Raw genomic sequence first — 16,830 nt, 5'->3', positions numbered from 1 at the left:
CCATCCATCCATCCATTTTCTTAACTGCCTACTCACGGGGGTGCTGGAGCCTATCCCAGCTGGCTACGGGCGAGAGGCAGGGTACACCCTGGACAGGTCGCCAGTCCATCGCAGGGCAACACATAGACAGACAACCATTCACTCACCTACGGGCAATGGAGAGAAGCCAATCAACCTAATGCACTTTGGCAGAGGGTCAGTACTGCACTTCTTTGGACTGTGGGAGGAAGCCGGAGAACCCGGAGAGAACCCACGCAAACACGGGGAGAACGTGCAAACTCCACACAGAAAGGCACCAGGGTTGCCTCCGGGAATCGAACCCAGAACCTTCTTGCTGTGCACCACCGTGCCGCCCCTGCATTTATGTATCAATAAATAAATAAAAATAGAGTTAAAAACCCATATATGAGACCTATTTCTTTACTCCATCACTCTTTAAATTTATTACATTTTATTCATAGGTAGGAAAAAGCAGGCTTCACTTTCTGGCCTTTTGACATGACATTCAGACACTGTGGAAAATTGATGTTTTAATGTGACCGATACGTTAAATATGAACAAATCTTTTCTATGACTCTAAGGACGCTGCGTATGCCGGATAGGCCAGAAATAAACAATGCAAACTAACACAAAACTCACAGGTTAACTGAAGATCACTGCAGAGCAGGAATCTAAATGACCATCCTAAAAACACAAAACACAAAACATGCAAACTGTATCTGAGATCAAAACCTAAATAGCACAAAACTAACAGAAGTACTCACTGGTCAACTGAAGATCACTGCTGAGCAGGAAACTAAATAAACCATACTAAGAACACTAAACATGCAAACAACAGTACCTAACACAATCCATGAACAAACACACAAACGTGGACAGAGCGCACAATGACATGGTAACATGTCACATGTAATGCACCAACAAAGACTGTGCACAAACTGAGGTCTTAAATACAAGACAAGACAGGTGAACCAGATCAAACTAATTACAGGAAACAGAAACAAGGACACAAAACCAAAGGGTGAAACCAGGCTGCCCCTGGAGGCGTGGAGCCCAGTCACAACAGCTCGTCCATATTAAATCAAATCAACCAATCTTTACAACTAGGCTATGTACCACAGGCTTTTAAGGTGGCTGTGGTCAAACCTCTATTGAAAAAACCAACCCTTGACCCTGGACAACTACCCAACTACAGGCCCATTTCAAATTTACCCTTTATTTCCAAGATTCTGGAAGAAATCGTGGCTAAACAATTATCTGACCACCTTAGTGGGAATAACCTGTACGAAGTTTTTCAGTCAGGATTTAGAAAACATAGCACAGAAACAGCTCTGGTTAGAGTCACTAATGATCTTCTATTAGCTTCGGATAATGGTCTAGTTTCTGTCCTTGTCCTGTTAGATCTTAGTGCTGCATTTGATACAATTGATCATAACATTCTATTACAGACACTAGAACATAGAATCAGGATTAAAGGAACAGCATTGGGATGGTTTAAATCCTATTTGTTGAACAGAAAACAGACATCGAGAGGCAGGGTACATCCTGGACAGGTCGCCAGTCCATCGCAGGGACAGACAGACACCCATTCACACACACTCACACACACAGCGACCAATGAACCTAACGCATGTTTTTGGACCGTGGGAGGAAGAATCTGGAGAAAACCCATGCGAACACGGGGAGAACATGCAGACTCCACACAGAGAGGCACCCGGGGTGGACCGGTTGCTGTGAGGCGACAGTGCTACTGTACCCACTGCACCACCGGCCGCCCTCACTTTGTGTAGTGAAAAAATAAATAACTGTATAATATGTTTTTTTCTGTTTTAATCACCATCCCGCTGGTCCAAAGACAGCAAAAGATCATTCAAGTGACCCTTCAAAGCTTTTCTACAGTCCTCTAGACCTGGGCGGCACCAGCTGCTCTGACTGGGGAAGGAGAAATCGTTGTATAACTATATATAGTTCATGTGGAGCTTCTTCTACTACTACTGCTTTAGTAATACTTTCATGTTACTAGTGGGCAGGCAGGTTATTACCAGCAGAAGGAAGCGTTTCAGCACACGGGTTCAGTGTCAACAAGTAGAACAAGTTAGATGAGAACGAACGAGCTGGAGACGTTGCCTCATCAATGATCAAGTCATCATGCAAACACAGGTAGGTCGTCTTCCTACAGTAACTATTCTGTAAGTTCTACAGCTTAGACTCTCATAAGTTACTACAACTAGAGAGTTTGTAATAGAGAGCAGCGTTAAGATCTGCTTCATGTCATCTGAACATGATAATCAACTACTTTGACATCAACTTCTGCTAAAATGATTGAAATGAATGAAAACCATTTGAGTAAAACCAGATCTGTTTGTATAAAACTGCAAACTAATGTAAAAACTTGATAAGTTGTAAAGGTCATTCAATGAATGGACTGACAACAACAAGTCACTAAGCTACTTTTTACCATCTAATGGTTAAACTGATAATTATAATAATGTGATGAGTGTTACTAAATTATGAACAAAGAACCGTTGTGAAAAAAGGTGAAAAAGTCAAAAGTAAAAATTTGAAGACGGCGTTAGAAACCGTAAGTGAAACTATTTTTGACTGGTTTAATTGCCTTTGGCAGCAACATCTTCCGTGAGCAGTAACACAGGTGTTACTCAGTCCGGTCTTTCTATTTGAGCTGCTTCTCAGCCACATTCTTAGTGTGACGTGTTTGAGCTCTGGCTCTGAGCCTCAACAAGATGGAGACCTTGCGTCTTTGAAGTTAAAGATAATTCCACATAAGAACATGAAAATGAAACCATCTGAAAAGTAAAGATGGTGGAACATCAAGAGGCTACTGGCTTCAAGGCCAGCTGAATGATTTGTATGTTTTTCAGTGAACGGCTTCATTTGTCTCAACCTACCAACACTTATCATCTTCCTCATGTACAGAACTCCCGTCTGTTTCCTCTCAGGGTTTGGATTCTCTGTCTTCTGCTTCGCTGCTGCAGCGGTAACTCACATAAACACACAGTTCATAAACTGTTCTCACACGGTGATAAACAGTTCATCCTTTGTACAGTTATTGTAAAGTTTCAGTTGTCCAGTGGAAAAACAACAAGGTTGATGAAGTACAACGAATAAAGTAACTTTACTTCCTCACAGGTGACTCTGAGCTGATTGGTTCCTCTCAGCCAATAGTAGCTCGAGTTGGTGATGATGTCACGTTACCGTGTCATCTTGAACCTGCCCTGGATGTTGATATGACAGCGTTGGAGTGGACGAGGCCTGACCTGAACCAGTTTGTGTATGTGTGGCGATCTGGTCAGGAGTTGGTCAACGACATCCATCCATCGTACAGAGGCAGAACATCCATGTTCTCTGATCAGCTGAAGGAGGGAAACATGTCCCTGAAGCTCTCTGAGGTAGAACTGTCTGACAGAGGAACCTACAGGTGCTTCATTCCTAAACTCAGCAAACAGGCACTGGTTACGCTCATTGTTGGTGAGTGGACAGTTTATAATAGGAGCTTCTACATTAGAGCAGCGTGGAGCTTCTCATGTCACTGGATCTTTGAGCTTTAGATTCAACAGGTGCAAACAGATGGAGACATTTTTTAAACAAATATGTCACATTGATTAAACTTTTGTCTCAGCACCAGACGCTGTTTCATCCCCCGTCATCAGTTTATCAGGACTCGACAGAGACAGAGGTGGAGTGGTGCTGGAGTGTAGGAGTGGAGGCTGGTTCCCAGAGCCTGAGCTGCTGTGGCTGGACGCTGAGGGAAAGCTCCTCTCTGCTGGACCTACAGAGACAGTCAGAGGTTCTGATGACCTCTATACTGTCAGCAGCAGAGTGACTGTGGACAAGAGACACAGCAGCAGATACACATGCAGAGTCCAGCAGACCTCCATCAACCACACCTCAGAGGCTCACATTGAAGTTACAGGTAGAGAGTCTCATTGTGTAAAACATTTCTAACACGTGTTGGTGTGAATTTATCGATGACTACATGTATTTAAATGTCACGTATCACTGTTTTTTTCTTTCAGATGATTTCTTTAACTTCCCATCCAGTTTATTTGCTGCTACTGTTGGTTTATCCGTTGCTTTTGCTGTTTGCATCTTGTTCATTCTTCTGCTTCTGTTGCTGTTTTTTAACATAATCAGTAAGTCCTGATTTCAGTACAAAGCTTGAATTATAGCTTGGGACATTTAATAGACTGAATCTTAATGGACAGTCTTTATGTACATTAAGTGCAAATAATATCAACTGAAATTAATTTAAATAAAAGACTTTTACTCTTGAATTTTCACAGGGTGCAAAATATGTGAGAGGGATGAAAACTGTGGGAAAAGGAAGATAATAGATCATTTTAAACATGTAAGTGAAGAAACAGGAAACTGATTCAGAGAAAACTCAAACAGGATCGAATGTTTGAGTGAAAGCAGGGGTTTTGGGCGAGAAAATTAGGGTCAAAATTAAAGGAAACCTCTTGATTTTTTTTCCTGTGTCGCAGAGGAGGGAGAAAACAGAGAGAGTAAAGACCCTGAAAGATGAACTGAAAAACAAGAACAATGAGGTTGATTCCACCAGATGACATTCTCTTTACCCAGATCTGTACAGTAGTAAAGATAGATAGAAGATGACAGAATAAACAAAGCCTTACTATTACAACCAATGGACAGTTTCCTGTTTTACCAGGTTCAACAGAAACAAACTGAGCTGCAGCGGCTACAGCAGGAGGAAGAGAACAGAGAGAAGATTCTGCAAAGTGTGAAGAAAGAGCTGGACACGAGGAACAACGAGGTTTATTCCCTCATACTGGCTCTTATGTTGTCACAAACATAACCTGGCTCCTTTCCCACAGTAACTGAGGGGACAGTGTGTAACGTCTCTGTTGTACAAATCCTCCAGGATCAGCAGAGGAGGGAGGAACCTGAGAAGAGAGTGAAGACCCTGAGAGAGGAGCTAAAAACCAAAAAGGAACAGGTAGAAACACTATGTATACGTAAATGAGCGAGGTCACAGTTTATATTGAATGGTCAAATAAAAACACTATGAGCACTGACAATAATAATAATAATAACTGACTTTATAATAACAGGGTGGTAAATAACAATAACAAGTCCAAAGCAGAGTCAGTCAAAAAGCAGCAAGAATCAAAAGCCAAGACACAGCTTAACTATAGAAAAAAAAGGCAGGACATCCAATAATAACATCCAAGATCCAAGAAGGTTCAAGGGAACAAAACAGTAAACAGTCACATGAACTAAACTGTTCTTAAAACTGCTGCAGCAGAACCGACCCAGGAAAACATGAGTGGACAAGTCCAGCAAACCAGACAGTGAGTGACGATAAGATCAGCGGCTACAGACGACCTGGTTCCATCTGTGGAAGAAACAGGAAGAGAATCAAGATGACAGGAACGCTGAAGTGTGTTACGGTCACAGTTTGTGCAGGTTGTTTCCAACACAAGGTTCAGAACCACACCCAGATCCAAGTATGGACAGAGTGAAGGTCACGACCCAGAACTAGCATCCAGATAATCCACAGAACCGTTTGAACAACCAGAGGAGAAACAAAGCAGATGAGGCCCCAGGGGATCAGGCAGGCTACGTTCAGGTCCAGCGCCTAAAGGTATTAGATGAACCAGAGCTGAATTTATTAATACTGAAGAAATCAAACCTGTCATTGTTTTAATCACTGTGCAAAAACAAAAGAATCAGTTTATTTTACTGCATATTCAACACAATCCAGCCATAGGGGTTGCAAGCCAGTAACCTTTGATTCAGCCCCAAACCCAGATAAATGGATAAATAAATAAATAGAAGGGCATCTGGCGTAAAACCGGCCAAAAACAACCACGCAAATCATGAATAGGAATTCCATAGTGGATCGATCAAGGCCCAGTATAGAAGTCAGTGATACTGTTGAACTGGAGCACCTGTAGGTTCCTTTGCTGGTGGAAACTGAACCACTGCTGGTGGAAACTGGTTGTGGAAGAAGGACAGGAGGCAGAAGGGTTTGTGGTCAGAGAAAGAAGAGGAAAGACAGGAGCCTAGATTTGAGAACAGGGACTCTTAACGTTGGTGCAATGACAGGCAGAGAGCTGTCAGACATGATGGAGAGAAGGAAGGTGGACGTACTGTGTGTGGTAGTATGTAGTGTTGGAGGAGGATACACTGTTCTACCATGGTGTCAATCCTGAAGGCGGGGGTTGTGAACAGTGTTCTAGAGGTGAAAAGAGTGTCACACAGGGTGATGAGCCTGAAGCTAGAAATGGAAGGGGTGATGGTGAATGTAGTCAGTGGGTCGGCTCCACAAGTAGCTGTGAGTGAGAAGAGAAGGAGAGATTCTGGAGTGGGTTTGATGAGGTCACAGAGAGGAGAGAGGGTGGTGGTCGGAGCAGACTTCAATGGACATGTTGGTGAGAGGAACAGAGGTGATGAGGAGGTGATGGGCAGGTTCAGTGTAAAGGAAAGGAACCCAGAAGGACTGATGGTGGTGGACTTCGCTAAGAGGATGGAAATGGCTGTAGTCAACACTTACTTCCAGAAAAGAGAGGAACACAGTGACGTATGAGTGGAGGAGCAGGTGGACTACACCATATGTAGAAGAGGTCATTTGAGGGAGGTTAGAGACTGCAGAGTGGTGGTGGGAGAGGGTGTAGCCAGACAGCACCGCATGGTGGTGCAGAGGGAGGTTATTTAGGTGTGGAAAAATGCAAAAGACGAACTAGAGAAGCTGTGTTTTGGCCATGAATAAACAAAGACACTGACATGATGATCAGCAAATATGTCCTGTGTCAGAAATACAGGAGCAGACAAAGTAAAGAACCAATGCTGATCCAGAGCTAGCTGAAGCACCATGGGAAAAGGTTGGAATGGATCTATTTCATCTGAAAGGGATCATTGACCACTGTTCAAACTCTCCAGAGATGGCGCTGCTCTCCAACACATCAGCAAACTGTGTAATCACACATGTTAAATCCATATTTACAGGACATGGCAAACTGTACCAAGCTCGTTGTGATGGATAATGGCCCATGTTTTAACTGCAAAGAACGACAAGAGTTACAGACGTACGACTTCCTGCACATCACTTCAGGTCCACTGTATCCACAATCCAATGGAAAAGCAGGAAAAGGGGTTCACATCCTGAAGCAGCTTCTGAAGAAAGCTGTTGATAGCAATTAACTTACCCTATACACAAAAGCAGCAGGATTCAAAGCTTGAGAAGAAGTTCATGAAAATGAAGCTCAAGCAAAAGTTGTTTTATGACAGATCCTCAAAACGTCTTGAACCACTGCTCAAGGACGACAAGGTGAGGGTTGAAGGTGCAAATGCAGGGAGCAGTGAAGGTGATCTTACTCAGTGAAGACACAGGATGGACAGGTGCTCAGGAGAAACAATAGACGTCCACTGAAGAGTGAACAAAATGCACCAGAGCACGAAGGAGCATGTGAAAGCGCTGAATCAACATCATCAGCTGAACAATGTTAAACTCTTACTCTGAAGCACGTGCAAACACAACTCCTCAGGAGACACGACTGCTAAGATCAACTAGAGTCATTAAAAACCTGACAGACTTAACTTTAAGATGGTGATGGAAATGGTGTGTCAGCCTTTGAAATGTCATGGTAAATGTGAATGGAAAGGTTTGTTAAAATGTAAACATTATTTAGCTGTACCAGTTTAATTACATTCATTAGTTGTGTGGTTGATGCGATAAAGCGTTATGTGTTAAGGTAAGATGTTTGCTTTAGTTTGAAGTTTCTGAAAAAGGAGAACGTTATATGTGTGGTGTTCAGTGTAACCACCAGAGGGCAGTAGTGGACTGCAGACTCAGTAGAGAGGTAAGTATTAGTGCTGGAGAAGAGGTGAGAGGGTGTAGAGAGGCGGAAAAAGGTAAAAGAGGAAGTAATTAACGGACTAATAGGTAACAGGTAATAGGAGACCTCACTGTCTGTGCACATTTCTTTACCAAAGTGAAGCTCATACACCAAGATCAGGTCTGAGCCCCTTCTTGTTTGCTTTGCTGATGCACAGACTGACAGACGAGGTCAGACTGGAATCTGGACAATGATGTTTGATCAGTGAGGAGAGAGCAGGTGGAGGAACAGCTGGAGGTGGAGGTTTGCTGGAAAGAAGAGGCATGAAAGCTGTAGTAAGACAGAATACATGAGTCTAAACCAGAGGTAGAACAGTGAAGGTACATGGGCTGAGGTGCAGAAGCTGCAGCAGTTTAACAGTTCAGTGTGATGATGAGTGTGGAACAGAGGTGGAGGAGAGTGCAGGCGGGTTGGAGCGGGTGGAGGAAAGAAGAAGAAGAGTGTGAGCAAGACTCAAAGGGAAGGTGTAAAGACAGTGGTGATTTCAGCTCTGCTCTGTGGGTTAGAGACGGTAGCAGTGAGGAAGAGGTGGAGCAGAGATGAAGATGCTGAGGTTCTGTGATGAGGTTGGACAGAACCAGGAACCAGCTCATCAGAGGACGGCTCACGCTGCCTGTTAGCAACAAAGTCAGAGCACAGACTGAGGTGGTTTGGACGTGTGCAGAGGAGGGAGAGGGAATGTATTGGTGAAAGGATGTTGGAGATGGAGCTGCCTGACGAGAGGAAATGTTCACTGAACCAAACGTTGCTCATCACTTTTTTCACCAGTTGGAAATCAAATGTGAAGTGATCCGTGTCCTAGATAAAATAAATTGGATGATGGACCGGAACCTGCAGACACTGGTGGGAAATCAAGAAATGGACTTCCCTCAGGTTCATGTTTTACCTTAGTTTGTGTAACTAAGGCAAAAACATACTAGTTAAGGTAACCTGTGGTCAAGTGTAGACAGCAAATATGAGAATCTCGCTCTCTCTCTCTTTAATATATACAGTATATATAGAGAGATATTTCTTTTCTACTGTAATGTGGTGTCTGTTTGCACCAAGAACCCATCCAATATCATTGTATCCATGCTTACACAGGCTAAACTATCGTATTGTATTGTATTGTATTGTATTGTATTGTATTGTATTGTATTGTATTGTATTGTATTGTATTGTATTCTAAGTCCTGTCACCCTCTGATTTCACTGATGTGCCAGTTGTGGCCGTCTAAACAGGTCCAGGATCAGCAGAGGCCGGAGGGAAGTGAGTGGATCATGCAGATGCTGAGAGAGGAGCTGGACGCCAAGAGGAAAGAGGTTCCTTCACTTTGACAACATGATCATCAAGTCAACGTCAACTTAAGCTTCATTTTAACACCAGCTGCAAACAATCATCGCCTCATGTAAAATAACTAACTCTCCTCATGTTGCTTCGCTGTCACTGTTCAACAGGTTCAACAGAAACAAAGTGAGCTGCAGCAGCTACAGGACGAGAAAGAGAAGCTCCAGCAGCGTGTGATGAAGGAGGTTGGTTCATTCATGTTGACGTGTTCTTCTTCTGCTCAGTAACTGAGGACTGCAAACAGATGAAACACAGGTCATAATCTGAGGTTTGAGCCAAATGATGTGATGTGTCGATCAAACAAACAGAGCAATGACTCCGATACTAATGTCAGGATCCACATCTGTTAAGGCCAAACTACTAGTGAAAAAGGTCAGGCGTCACATGAGACACTGCAGCTGTTTGCAGACGCAGAAGCTGCATCAACAAACTCGTTTTTAGCAGCTCTGCTTTAAAGGAAAGGTTGTCGTTTTCACATAAGGAGCTGAAAAAGAGGGAGGACGATCAACCGGATTCTGAAGGAGAACGACTACACGTGTCGGAGGAACCAGAGCAAGGTGAAGATGAACAATGGAGACACTGTAAAAATCATCCTGTCAAACTCTTAGTTTGTCATCATTAATTGAAGCGCTGAACGTTTTGCTTCTTTTTCCTGTTTCCGATCGTGAGCAGCAGGTTGGATGTCTTATCTTCAAGCAGTGATTCACTGGTTCAGAGGAATCTGACGTCCTGCAGACAAACTGAGGTCAAACTGGTCAAACAGTGGTTGTTGTGAGTATTTATTTCCAGCATATGAAGCCACCAGATGTGCACAGACACGAGCGTCTGGCTGAAGACGGAACGATCAATGACATCACAGACCTCCAGGATTTACTTCATGTGATATTTATTATGAGATGAGACCACAGGTCAAACAGTCGATACAAACGTAGACGTCTCCTCGTTGTCGTCCTGTCAGACGTCACTGCTCTTTGTGGACTAATGGAAAACATATGAAAGACTGATCAAACACTGACTGTCACCCTCTGATGAAATGAGGAGCACAGTCTCACCTGAACGTTGGCGTAGTGGGATTCATCCTCTGGGGAACATGAGCGTTTACATGAGGTCATGGCTGCTTTAAAACACAGAGGCGGATCATTTAGGAGGCAAAGAGGACTAATGTAAAGAACCAATGAGGCGGACGAAGGCGGAGTCTTACTGCTGCTGATCATAAAAACATGTGGACACACGTGAAGCCTCGCTCTCATCTGCAGAACAGAAACAGCACCATGACACATGAACACGAGCACACAAACTGTGTGGTTTTGTGCTCCGCTTCAGTGTCTGCGCCCTTTAAAACCACGCGGGCAGAATGAGGCTGTAAAAATAATCAGCCGCTGAGAATAATGAAGCTCGACTGTCACATTCAGTCCGTTAATGAGTCCACATGAAAACATTGAAGAAGATCAGAACCAGGCGCATGAACCTTTGCTCTGTCTCTGTGTTGTGACCACTGTTGCATAAGTCTCACAGTGTGAATCTGTCTCATCTTTATCAACAAAACACAAGGAAAATATAAAATATGTGAACGTAGTGATGTAAAACTGTTCAACCACCTGGAATAAATACTGTGAAACTGTGACCAACAACTCAGCTGAATAGTTGGAGCCTTCATGAGTTTCTATTTTCACACCTGAAGCCAAACGGTGAATGATGCTAAACAACGTCTGTGTGTTGGAGTCACAGCAGAGGTTGGTGACGACCTGTCACATGGTCACTTGTAATGGAAAAATTGTACTTTAATGCTTTTGGGTTCATTTCTGACTCTGCATAGTGACCATGCATTCTGTACTTGTTGATTAGATCCAGAACTGAGCATTCTCAGACAGACAATCTATCTCCCTCTCAAGGTGACCGATTGTTCATGGCCTGAGTCTGCCTTTTAACCCTGGGCTCTGGCTCCTTTCTGTCTGATGCCTCACCAGACCCAAGGCTGTAGCCTTGTTTATTCCCTGTGTAATATGAACATCTTCACCCACCGTGTGATAAGGAGATTCCACCAGGTCCAGGGAAAAAGGTTAAAAGGCAGAAGCAACTTGAGGATCGTGGGCTCTTTGCATCACACCTCCGTGGTGTGTGCACTGATCTCCCCAGCTGGTTTTTGGTTTGTTGATGTGCACGATCAACATCCATGCTTTTTATTTGCTTTCCCCATTATTTTTATTTTATCCTTTCTTTATTATTTTAATAAATCGCACAAAAGGACAACTCTCTCATCTACTTCTTTATGGAAAATTTCCACCACATCACTCACCTCCTTGTTCTTCCTCTGAGTCTGATGCCGTTTGTGACCTTGAAGGAAATGAACGTCTAAAAAGCAGAAAAACTGAGAAGAAACAGGAGAAGGAGTGAAAACACTGAATCTTCCTCAGGCTGATCGTTTACACGTTGGTACAAATGATGGGAGCTGAGTCACGGGGGCACACACACACACACACACACACGCACACACACACACACACACACACACACACACACACACACACACACACACACACACACACACACACACACAGCAGACTGAAGCTGGGGAAGTGATGTTTAATGTTTCCTCACAACAACCAGGTTACTGATGGTTACGAGTCACACGGACCCACAGAATCTGGATCATCAGGCCAGAACTTTACACTTCAACTGACTGTTCACAGGTTCACAGAACGATGAAGAAGCAGTAAACGTTCATGCCTTTTATAAACCATCAGTCTCAACAAGGCAAAGACCATTTTTAGCCATACATACGTAACATGTGCTGATGGTTTTAATAATGTCAGTGAACCTACGAGTGACAGTGATGTTGACGGAGCTGCTTCTCTCTCCAGCTCCAGTCTCACACCAGTATTCTTCATTCTTCATAGAGTTGAGGGAAGGAGCAGCTTGAGCCTGTTGACGTCTTCTGAGATTCACACGTTGGATTGAACTCAGCTGCGTTTCTGCTTCCCCTCAGTTTAGTGGATCCATCAGTGGTTTCACAGTGAAAAGACACAGACTCATATTCAAAGCACTGCAGTTTGTTTGGACGGATGCCAAGAAGAACCAGCCTTGAACCAGAGAAAACAAAGCCCAGAACAGAAAACAGAATCTGAATTACACCGCAGTTAGAATGTAAGGATCGAGCTTCTTCACCTGCTCTCTCACCATGTGTGTGACTGTAGCTGTTCTGAGCCTGAGTTCTCAGCAGAATGACTGCAGCCATCACTGCATAGAAGGATCACAGGTGTGTGATCAGCGTCACCTGCATGAACACAAGGACCAAACTGGTGGATGAGCACTCACCCAGTCTGAAGCACAGAGCTGAAGCCTCCATGTCCTGCTGCTCAGCGGCTCAGCGTCGCACTGACAGATGGAGCCTCTGTGGGTCGGGACTTCCTCTTCCTGCAGCCGAGGTTCTGCATTGGCTGAGGACCCGTTTAATAATGCGGGTTACGATGGATCCACGCTGTCAGAGGGACCTTGGAGCCGGTGGTGGTGGATGCTGGAATGGGGCTTTGGGGCTCCGAGTCACAGTTGTTTGTCCAGGAACAAACAGGAAACAGAACCTTTCTAAGAAGGGAACAATGATGCTGTTCAAGTTTTGTTCTTTTTTTCACAGAAATTTCACAGAATGAAACAGATGAACAGACTGACTTCATATTTCTGTATTTAGATACGCAGTGGATTTAAGTGATATAAATAATATATATATAACAATTTAATATTACTGCAGAAACAGTATTATTCCTTGAAGTTGGGGCACCAGGTGACTTTCAGCACTTTCAGCTGAACCAAGCTTTTCATTACACTACTACTACAGGACATGAGACAAAAATGAACTGAATGTATGCAGATGAAGCAACGTCCTCATAAAGTCCTGCGCAGGCGAACTGTGTGGAGTCATGGAGCATGTCTTCAACCTGAACCTAAAGCTGAGGGTGGCACGGCTCTGGAAGACCTCCTGCGTGGCACCAGTCTGCTGTCATACCACCGATGCACATCCAGGGAAGGGACATTGAGAGAGTGGACTCTTACAAGTACCTGGGAGTGCATCTGAACAATAAACTGGACTGGACTCATAACACGGATGCACTGTACAGGAAGGGTCAGAGCAGACTCTACCTGCTGAGGAGATCATCATGGACCAGGTCTCTCACCCACTGGAGGACTCACTGTCTGATCTGGAGCAGCTTCAGTAGCAGACTGATCCACACTCGCTGTGTGAAGGAGAGATATCGTAGATATAAGACTGTTAACTACCTCCAACTGCATCAGCGGCTATGTAGGAAATTCACTCTGTGCAAAATTTGTGCAAAACTGTACAATAATCATATTATATTTACAGAACATACAACCACCCTACCTCTGACTCCCTACTGTCTCTGTATAGTGTCGTACTGTGCAAAATCAACCTAATTGTGTTGCTGTACTTTTCTTTAATGTGCCTGTGCTGTTCCCCACTATGGGACTATTAAAGGTTTCCTTCTTACGGATGAGTAATAGTAAACATAGATGAACGGATAATGAAGTGTCAATGAATGTGTGTGAGGAGTGAAACCAGTGTGCAGACACAAAACACATTGTGAAATGTTGGAGGGCACTTGTTTTCACCAATGGAGGTCAACGTGGCTTCATCAATCCTGTGTCTGGTATAACGTTACACTTATGTAAGTTCATGAATAAACATTGTGCACAAACCAATATTGCATCAAAGAACAAGATTTTCTCTACTGAATAAAATGGTGTCAGACTCATGACAGTGAGTGTGAAGTCTCATCAACTGGGTTCAACTGGGTTCAACCTTCAGCATTTGAAGGCTTTGTTATCTCTGACCTCTGTGAACAGTCAGACTGGGTCAAAGAGGGACGAGCAGAGAGTGAGTTCAGGAATGTCGGATGTTTTCACACACGTCGCGCATCCTTTCGCTTTCGTGCCTCAACCTGTTTGTTAACTCTGCTGTCGTTCATGTAACTTGGCCTCGTTTTCTGCCTCTAACAGAAGCTGGTGAGTAAAGCCTGGCCGATGATGAACAGAGAATCAGGCCTAAACTGGCCACTGTCTGTGTTTCTGTCACAAGCTTTAAAACGTTATTAACTCAAACTGAAGGAGTTCACAGCATGTGTTCCAACCTCCTTCAACACACGCTCTGCACTGATGTCCTCCCTGAAGCCGCAGCCTTCTGAGGGCAGGAGCAGAGGATGCCAGCGCTTTGTGTTCAAACACCAGGTATGAAAGAGGCTCGTCGACCTGTTCATCGACATTTCAAGCTCCAACTCTGCAGGTGCGAAGATGTTGGACTCTCTGAACTGTTTTACCTTGAAAAAGCTGGGGATCTACACCACAATCATCGTGATATTCACCTACAACATCTTGCTTAACAGGGATGTGACGTGCTCCTGTGAAAAACAAGTCACAGTGTGGTTTGTACTTCACTCTGCCAGGTATCATCGTATTTTTTCTGGTTCTCTGGATGGACAAGAAGTTTATAAAAATCTGCAGATATTCAGTAACCGAGTGCACATGCTGCTACGGATGGTACATTGTTTATCACAGCGTCAAAGCTACTTTCATTGCTCTGCTGTGGATTGTGACTTTGTTGATTTTTTTTTTTTTTTTTTTTTTTTTTTTTTTGTTCTGTCCAGCAGTTAAGCAAGCAGCATATATTACGCTGAATGCCATATTGTGATGGACAGCTTTGCTTTAACAAGAAGAGTATATATAGAATATATATACTCTTCCTGATTTATGGTTTATTTAATGGTTTATTTAGCTAATCCAAAATGTGTGTGATGTTGCTGTGTTGGTGGACAGGTTAGGTTTCTGCTTTAGGGTGTGTATGCGGGAGGGTGTGGGGGGGGAGGGTGTGGGGGGGGGGGGGGGGGGGGGGGGGGGGCAATTTTTGTGCTGTGGTTTACCTTGGAGATTAATACTAATACCAATAATAGTGCTAAGGTATGTGCACATACTAATACAAACATATACATACAATATACATACATATGTGCATTATTATACATATCCCATACTACTTAATAAAGGTCATGACATACAACACCACAAATTCCATATTCACACATTATTCATATTGGTAGTGATAAGTATCAATAATACTTACAGTTGGATTTGGAAAGTGTCCCACTACAAGGTTAGTAAGGCTGTAGCTTAACATTATTCACCCAAAGGGTGAGGCAGACGTTGGTGCATGAACAATGCCACTTGTGGAAGCCAGGGTGATGTGAGGGGCTCCGCCACTACGCCCATCCAGCAAGCAGAGGAAGGAATCCCAGCAGCCAGGGAGCACACACACCTTCAGTTCCAGGAGGGCAGGTGTTGCGACCCAAGCCGCCCACACAGAGCCCCCCACAGAGCTGCAGCAGCCACAGAGACAGCACCCGAGGCCAGAGTGGGCCACCGGGGGTCAGCGCTGTCCGCCCCATGAGAACCAGGGGCAAACACTCCCCCCGGCGGGAGGGTCGGCCCGAAAGAGTAGAGCCCGAGGACCCACGGTCCATAGAGAGCCCGCCAGAAGATGCCCCCGCGCCCAGAGTGGGGCCCGCCCCCAGTCCACCACCCCCGCACGGGCGGAGCGGGGCCGACCCCATCGGCCCGACCTCATCCCCTGGCGCTACAGCGGCCTGCAGCACAAGGCCAGCAATTGGTGGGGTCAGCAGAAAAGAGACCACCCAGGCAGACGATCATCGTACCCCGGGCGAAAAACCGGACCCCCCACACTTCAACCGCACCACACGCATACCAACTCACACAAACACAGACGCATACACCCACCCACATGTGCAACACACATCATCACATCAACACACACACACACCATAGACTCTCTCACAACAAACTGTCATGATCCGTGTCTTTGTTTCTAGTTGTTCCCTGTTTTCACGTCATGTCCTGCTTGTCTTATTTCACGCCATGTCCTGTGTAATACTACTTCCTGTTTTATTTTGGTAGTCTCCTGGTTTCTGTTCCTGTTTTAGCTTTACTTCCGGTTTCTTGTCTTGTCACAGCTGTCCCTGCTCATTACCCACACCTGCACTCTGTTAGTCATCAAGTCACTGTGTATTTAACCACCACCTGTGTCCTTAGTTCCCTGCCAGATTGTCGTATTCGAGTTCCCTGAGTGTTCGTGTTTCTTGTGAGTTGAGCGTCCCTAGTCTCCTGAGTTCCCTGCGTGTTCGTGTTTTTCGTGTTTATTCCTGTTTGCACCATGTATCCTGCCTGACCCTGGAGTATCTACTGACCGTGAGTTTTTGCCTGTTCCCTGCCTGTACTTTTGTCGAGCCATTTCGTGTATGACCTGGACCGTCTGACCGTGCCTTAAGAATAAACCTTTCTGATCGTAATCCTGCCTCTGTGCTGTGCATGTGGGTTCGCCGCCTGCCCGAGTCCCTGACAGAACAATCTGGCCACACTTGGACCCAGCCAGCACTTAGCCTCCGGTCAGGTCAGTGACTGTTTTTCCCCTTGTTTTTTACGGCAAATATAACTCCCCCGCGGAAGTATGGTTTCGGTTTCATCCTCTCCGCCTCGTCGGATCGTCGTGCCTGCACCAACCTGCCCAGCTCCATGGTTATTTCCCTGGGAGGATTTCCTGCTCTCACGC

The 16,830-nt window shown here is 44.7% G+C and overlaps 1 protein-coding gene across 5 annotated transcripts; it reads left to right on the top strand.

Annotated features, from left to right (window-relative positions):
- Positions 1 to 2,028: 2,028 nt before the first annotated feature.
- Positions 2,029 to 10,829, top strand: LOC114843705 (butyrophilin subfamily 3 member A2-like). Of its 5 annotated transcripts, XM_055513702.1 has the most exons (14): positions 2,042 to 2,160; positions 2,880 to 2,995; positions 3,148 to 3,345; positions 3,427 to 3,486; positions 3,638 to 3,931; positions 4,035 to 4,151; positions 4,302 to 4,366; positions 4,503 to 4,565; positions 4,688 to 4,792; positions 4,901 to 4,975; positions 9,080 to 9,178; positions 9,314 to 9,388; positions 9,685 to 9,760; positions 9,873 to 10,829. In XM_055513702.1, exons 1-14 carry the CDS (start codon positions 2,135 to 2,137, stop codon positions 9,926 to 9,928), a joined length of 1,425 nt encoding a protein of 474 aa, XP_055369677.1. In that variant the 5' UTR covers positions 2,042 to 2,134; the 3' UTR covers positions 9,929 to 10,829. The 5 variants fall into 5 exon arrangements, with proteins under 5 accessions (XP_055369678.1, XP_055369671.1, XP_055369664.1 ...); XM_055513696.1 differs by having other exon boundaries at positions 2,037 to 2,160; positions 2,935 to 2,995; positions 3,148 to 3,486; XM_055513689.1 differs by having other exon boundaries at positions 2,039 to 2,160; positions 3,148 to 3,486; positions 9,098 to 9,178.
- The last annotated feature ends 6,001 nt before the right edge of the window (positions 10,830 to 16,830 follow it).

This window comes from Betta splendens, chromosome 2, assembly GCF_900634795.4.
Source record: "Betta splendens chromosome 2, fBetSpl5.4, whole genome shotgun sequence".
Taxonomy (NCBI): Eukaryota; Metazoa; Chordata; class Actinopteri; order Anabantiformes; family Osphronemidae; genus Betta; species Betta splendens.
Note: the sequence above shows the minus strand (reverse complement) of the source record. Positions and strands in the feature narration are given on the sequence as shown.

Coding starts and splice junctions, on each gene's coding strand:
- LOC114843705 (XM_055513686.1), top strand. CDS start 2,135: ATGATCAAGTCATCATGCAAACACAG. Junction 9,389..9,684: donor AGCAGCGTGTGATGAAGGAG/GTTGGTTCATTC, acceptor TTTTCACATAAG/GAGCTGAAAAAGAGGGAGGA. Junction 9,761..9,872: donor GTCGGAGGAACCAGAGCAAG/GTGAAGATGAAC, acceptor TCCGATCGTGAG/CAGCAGGTTGGATGTCTTAT.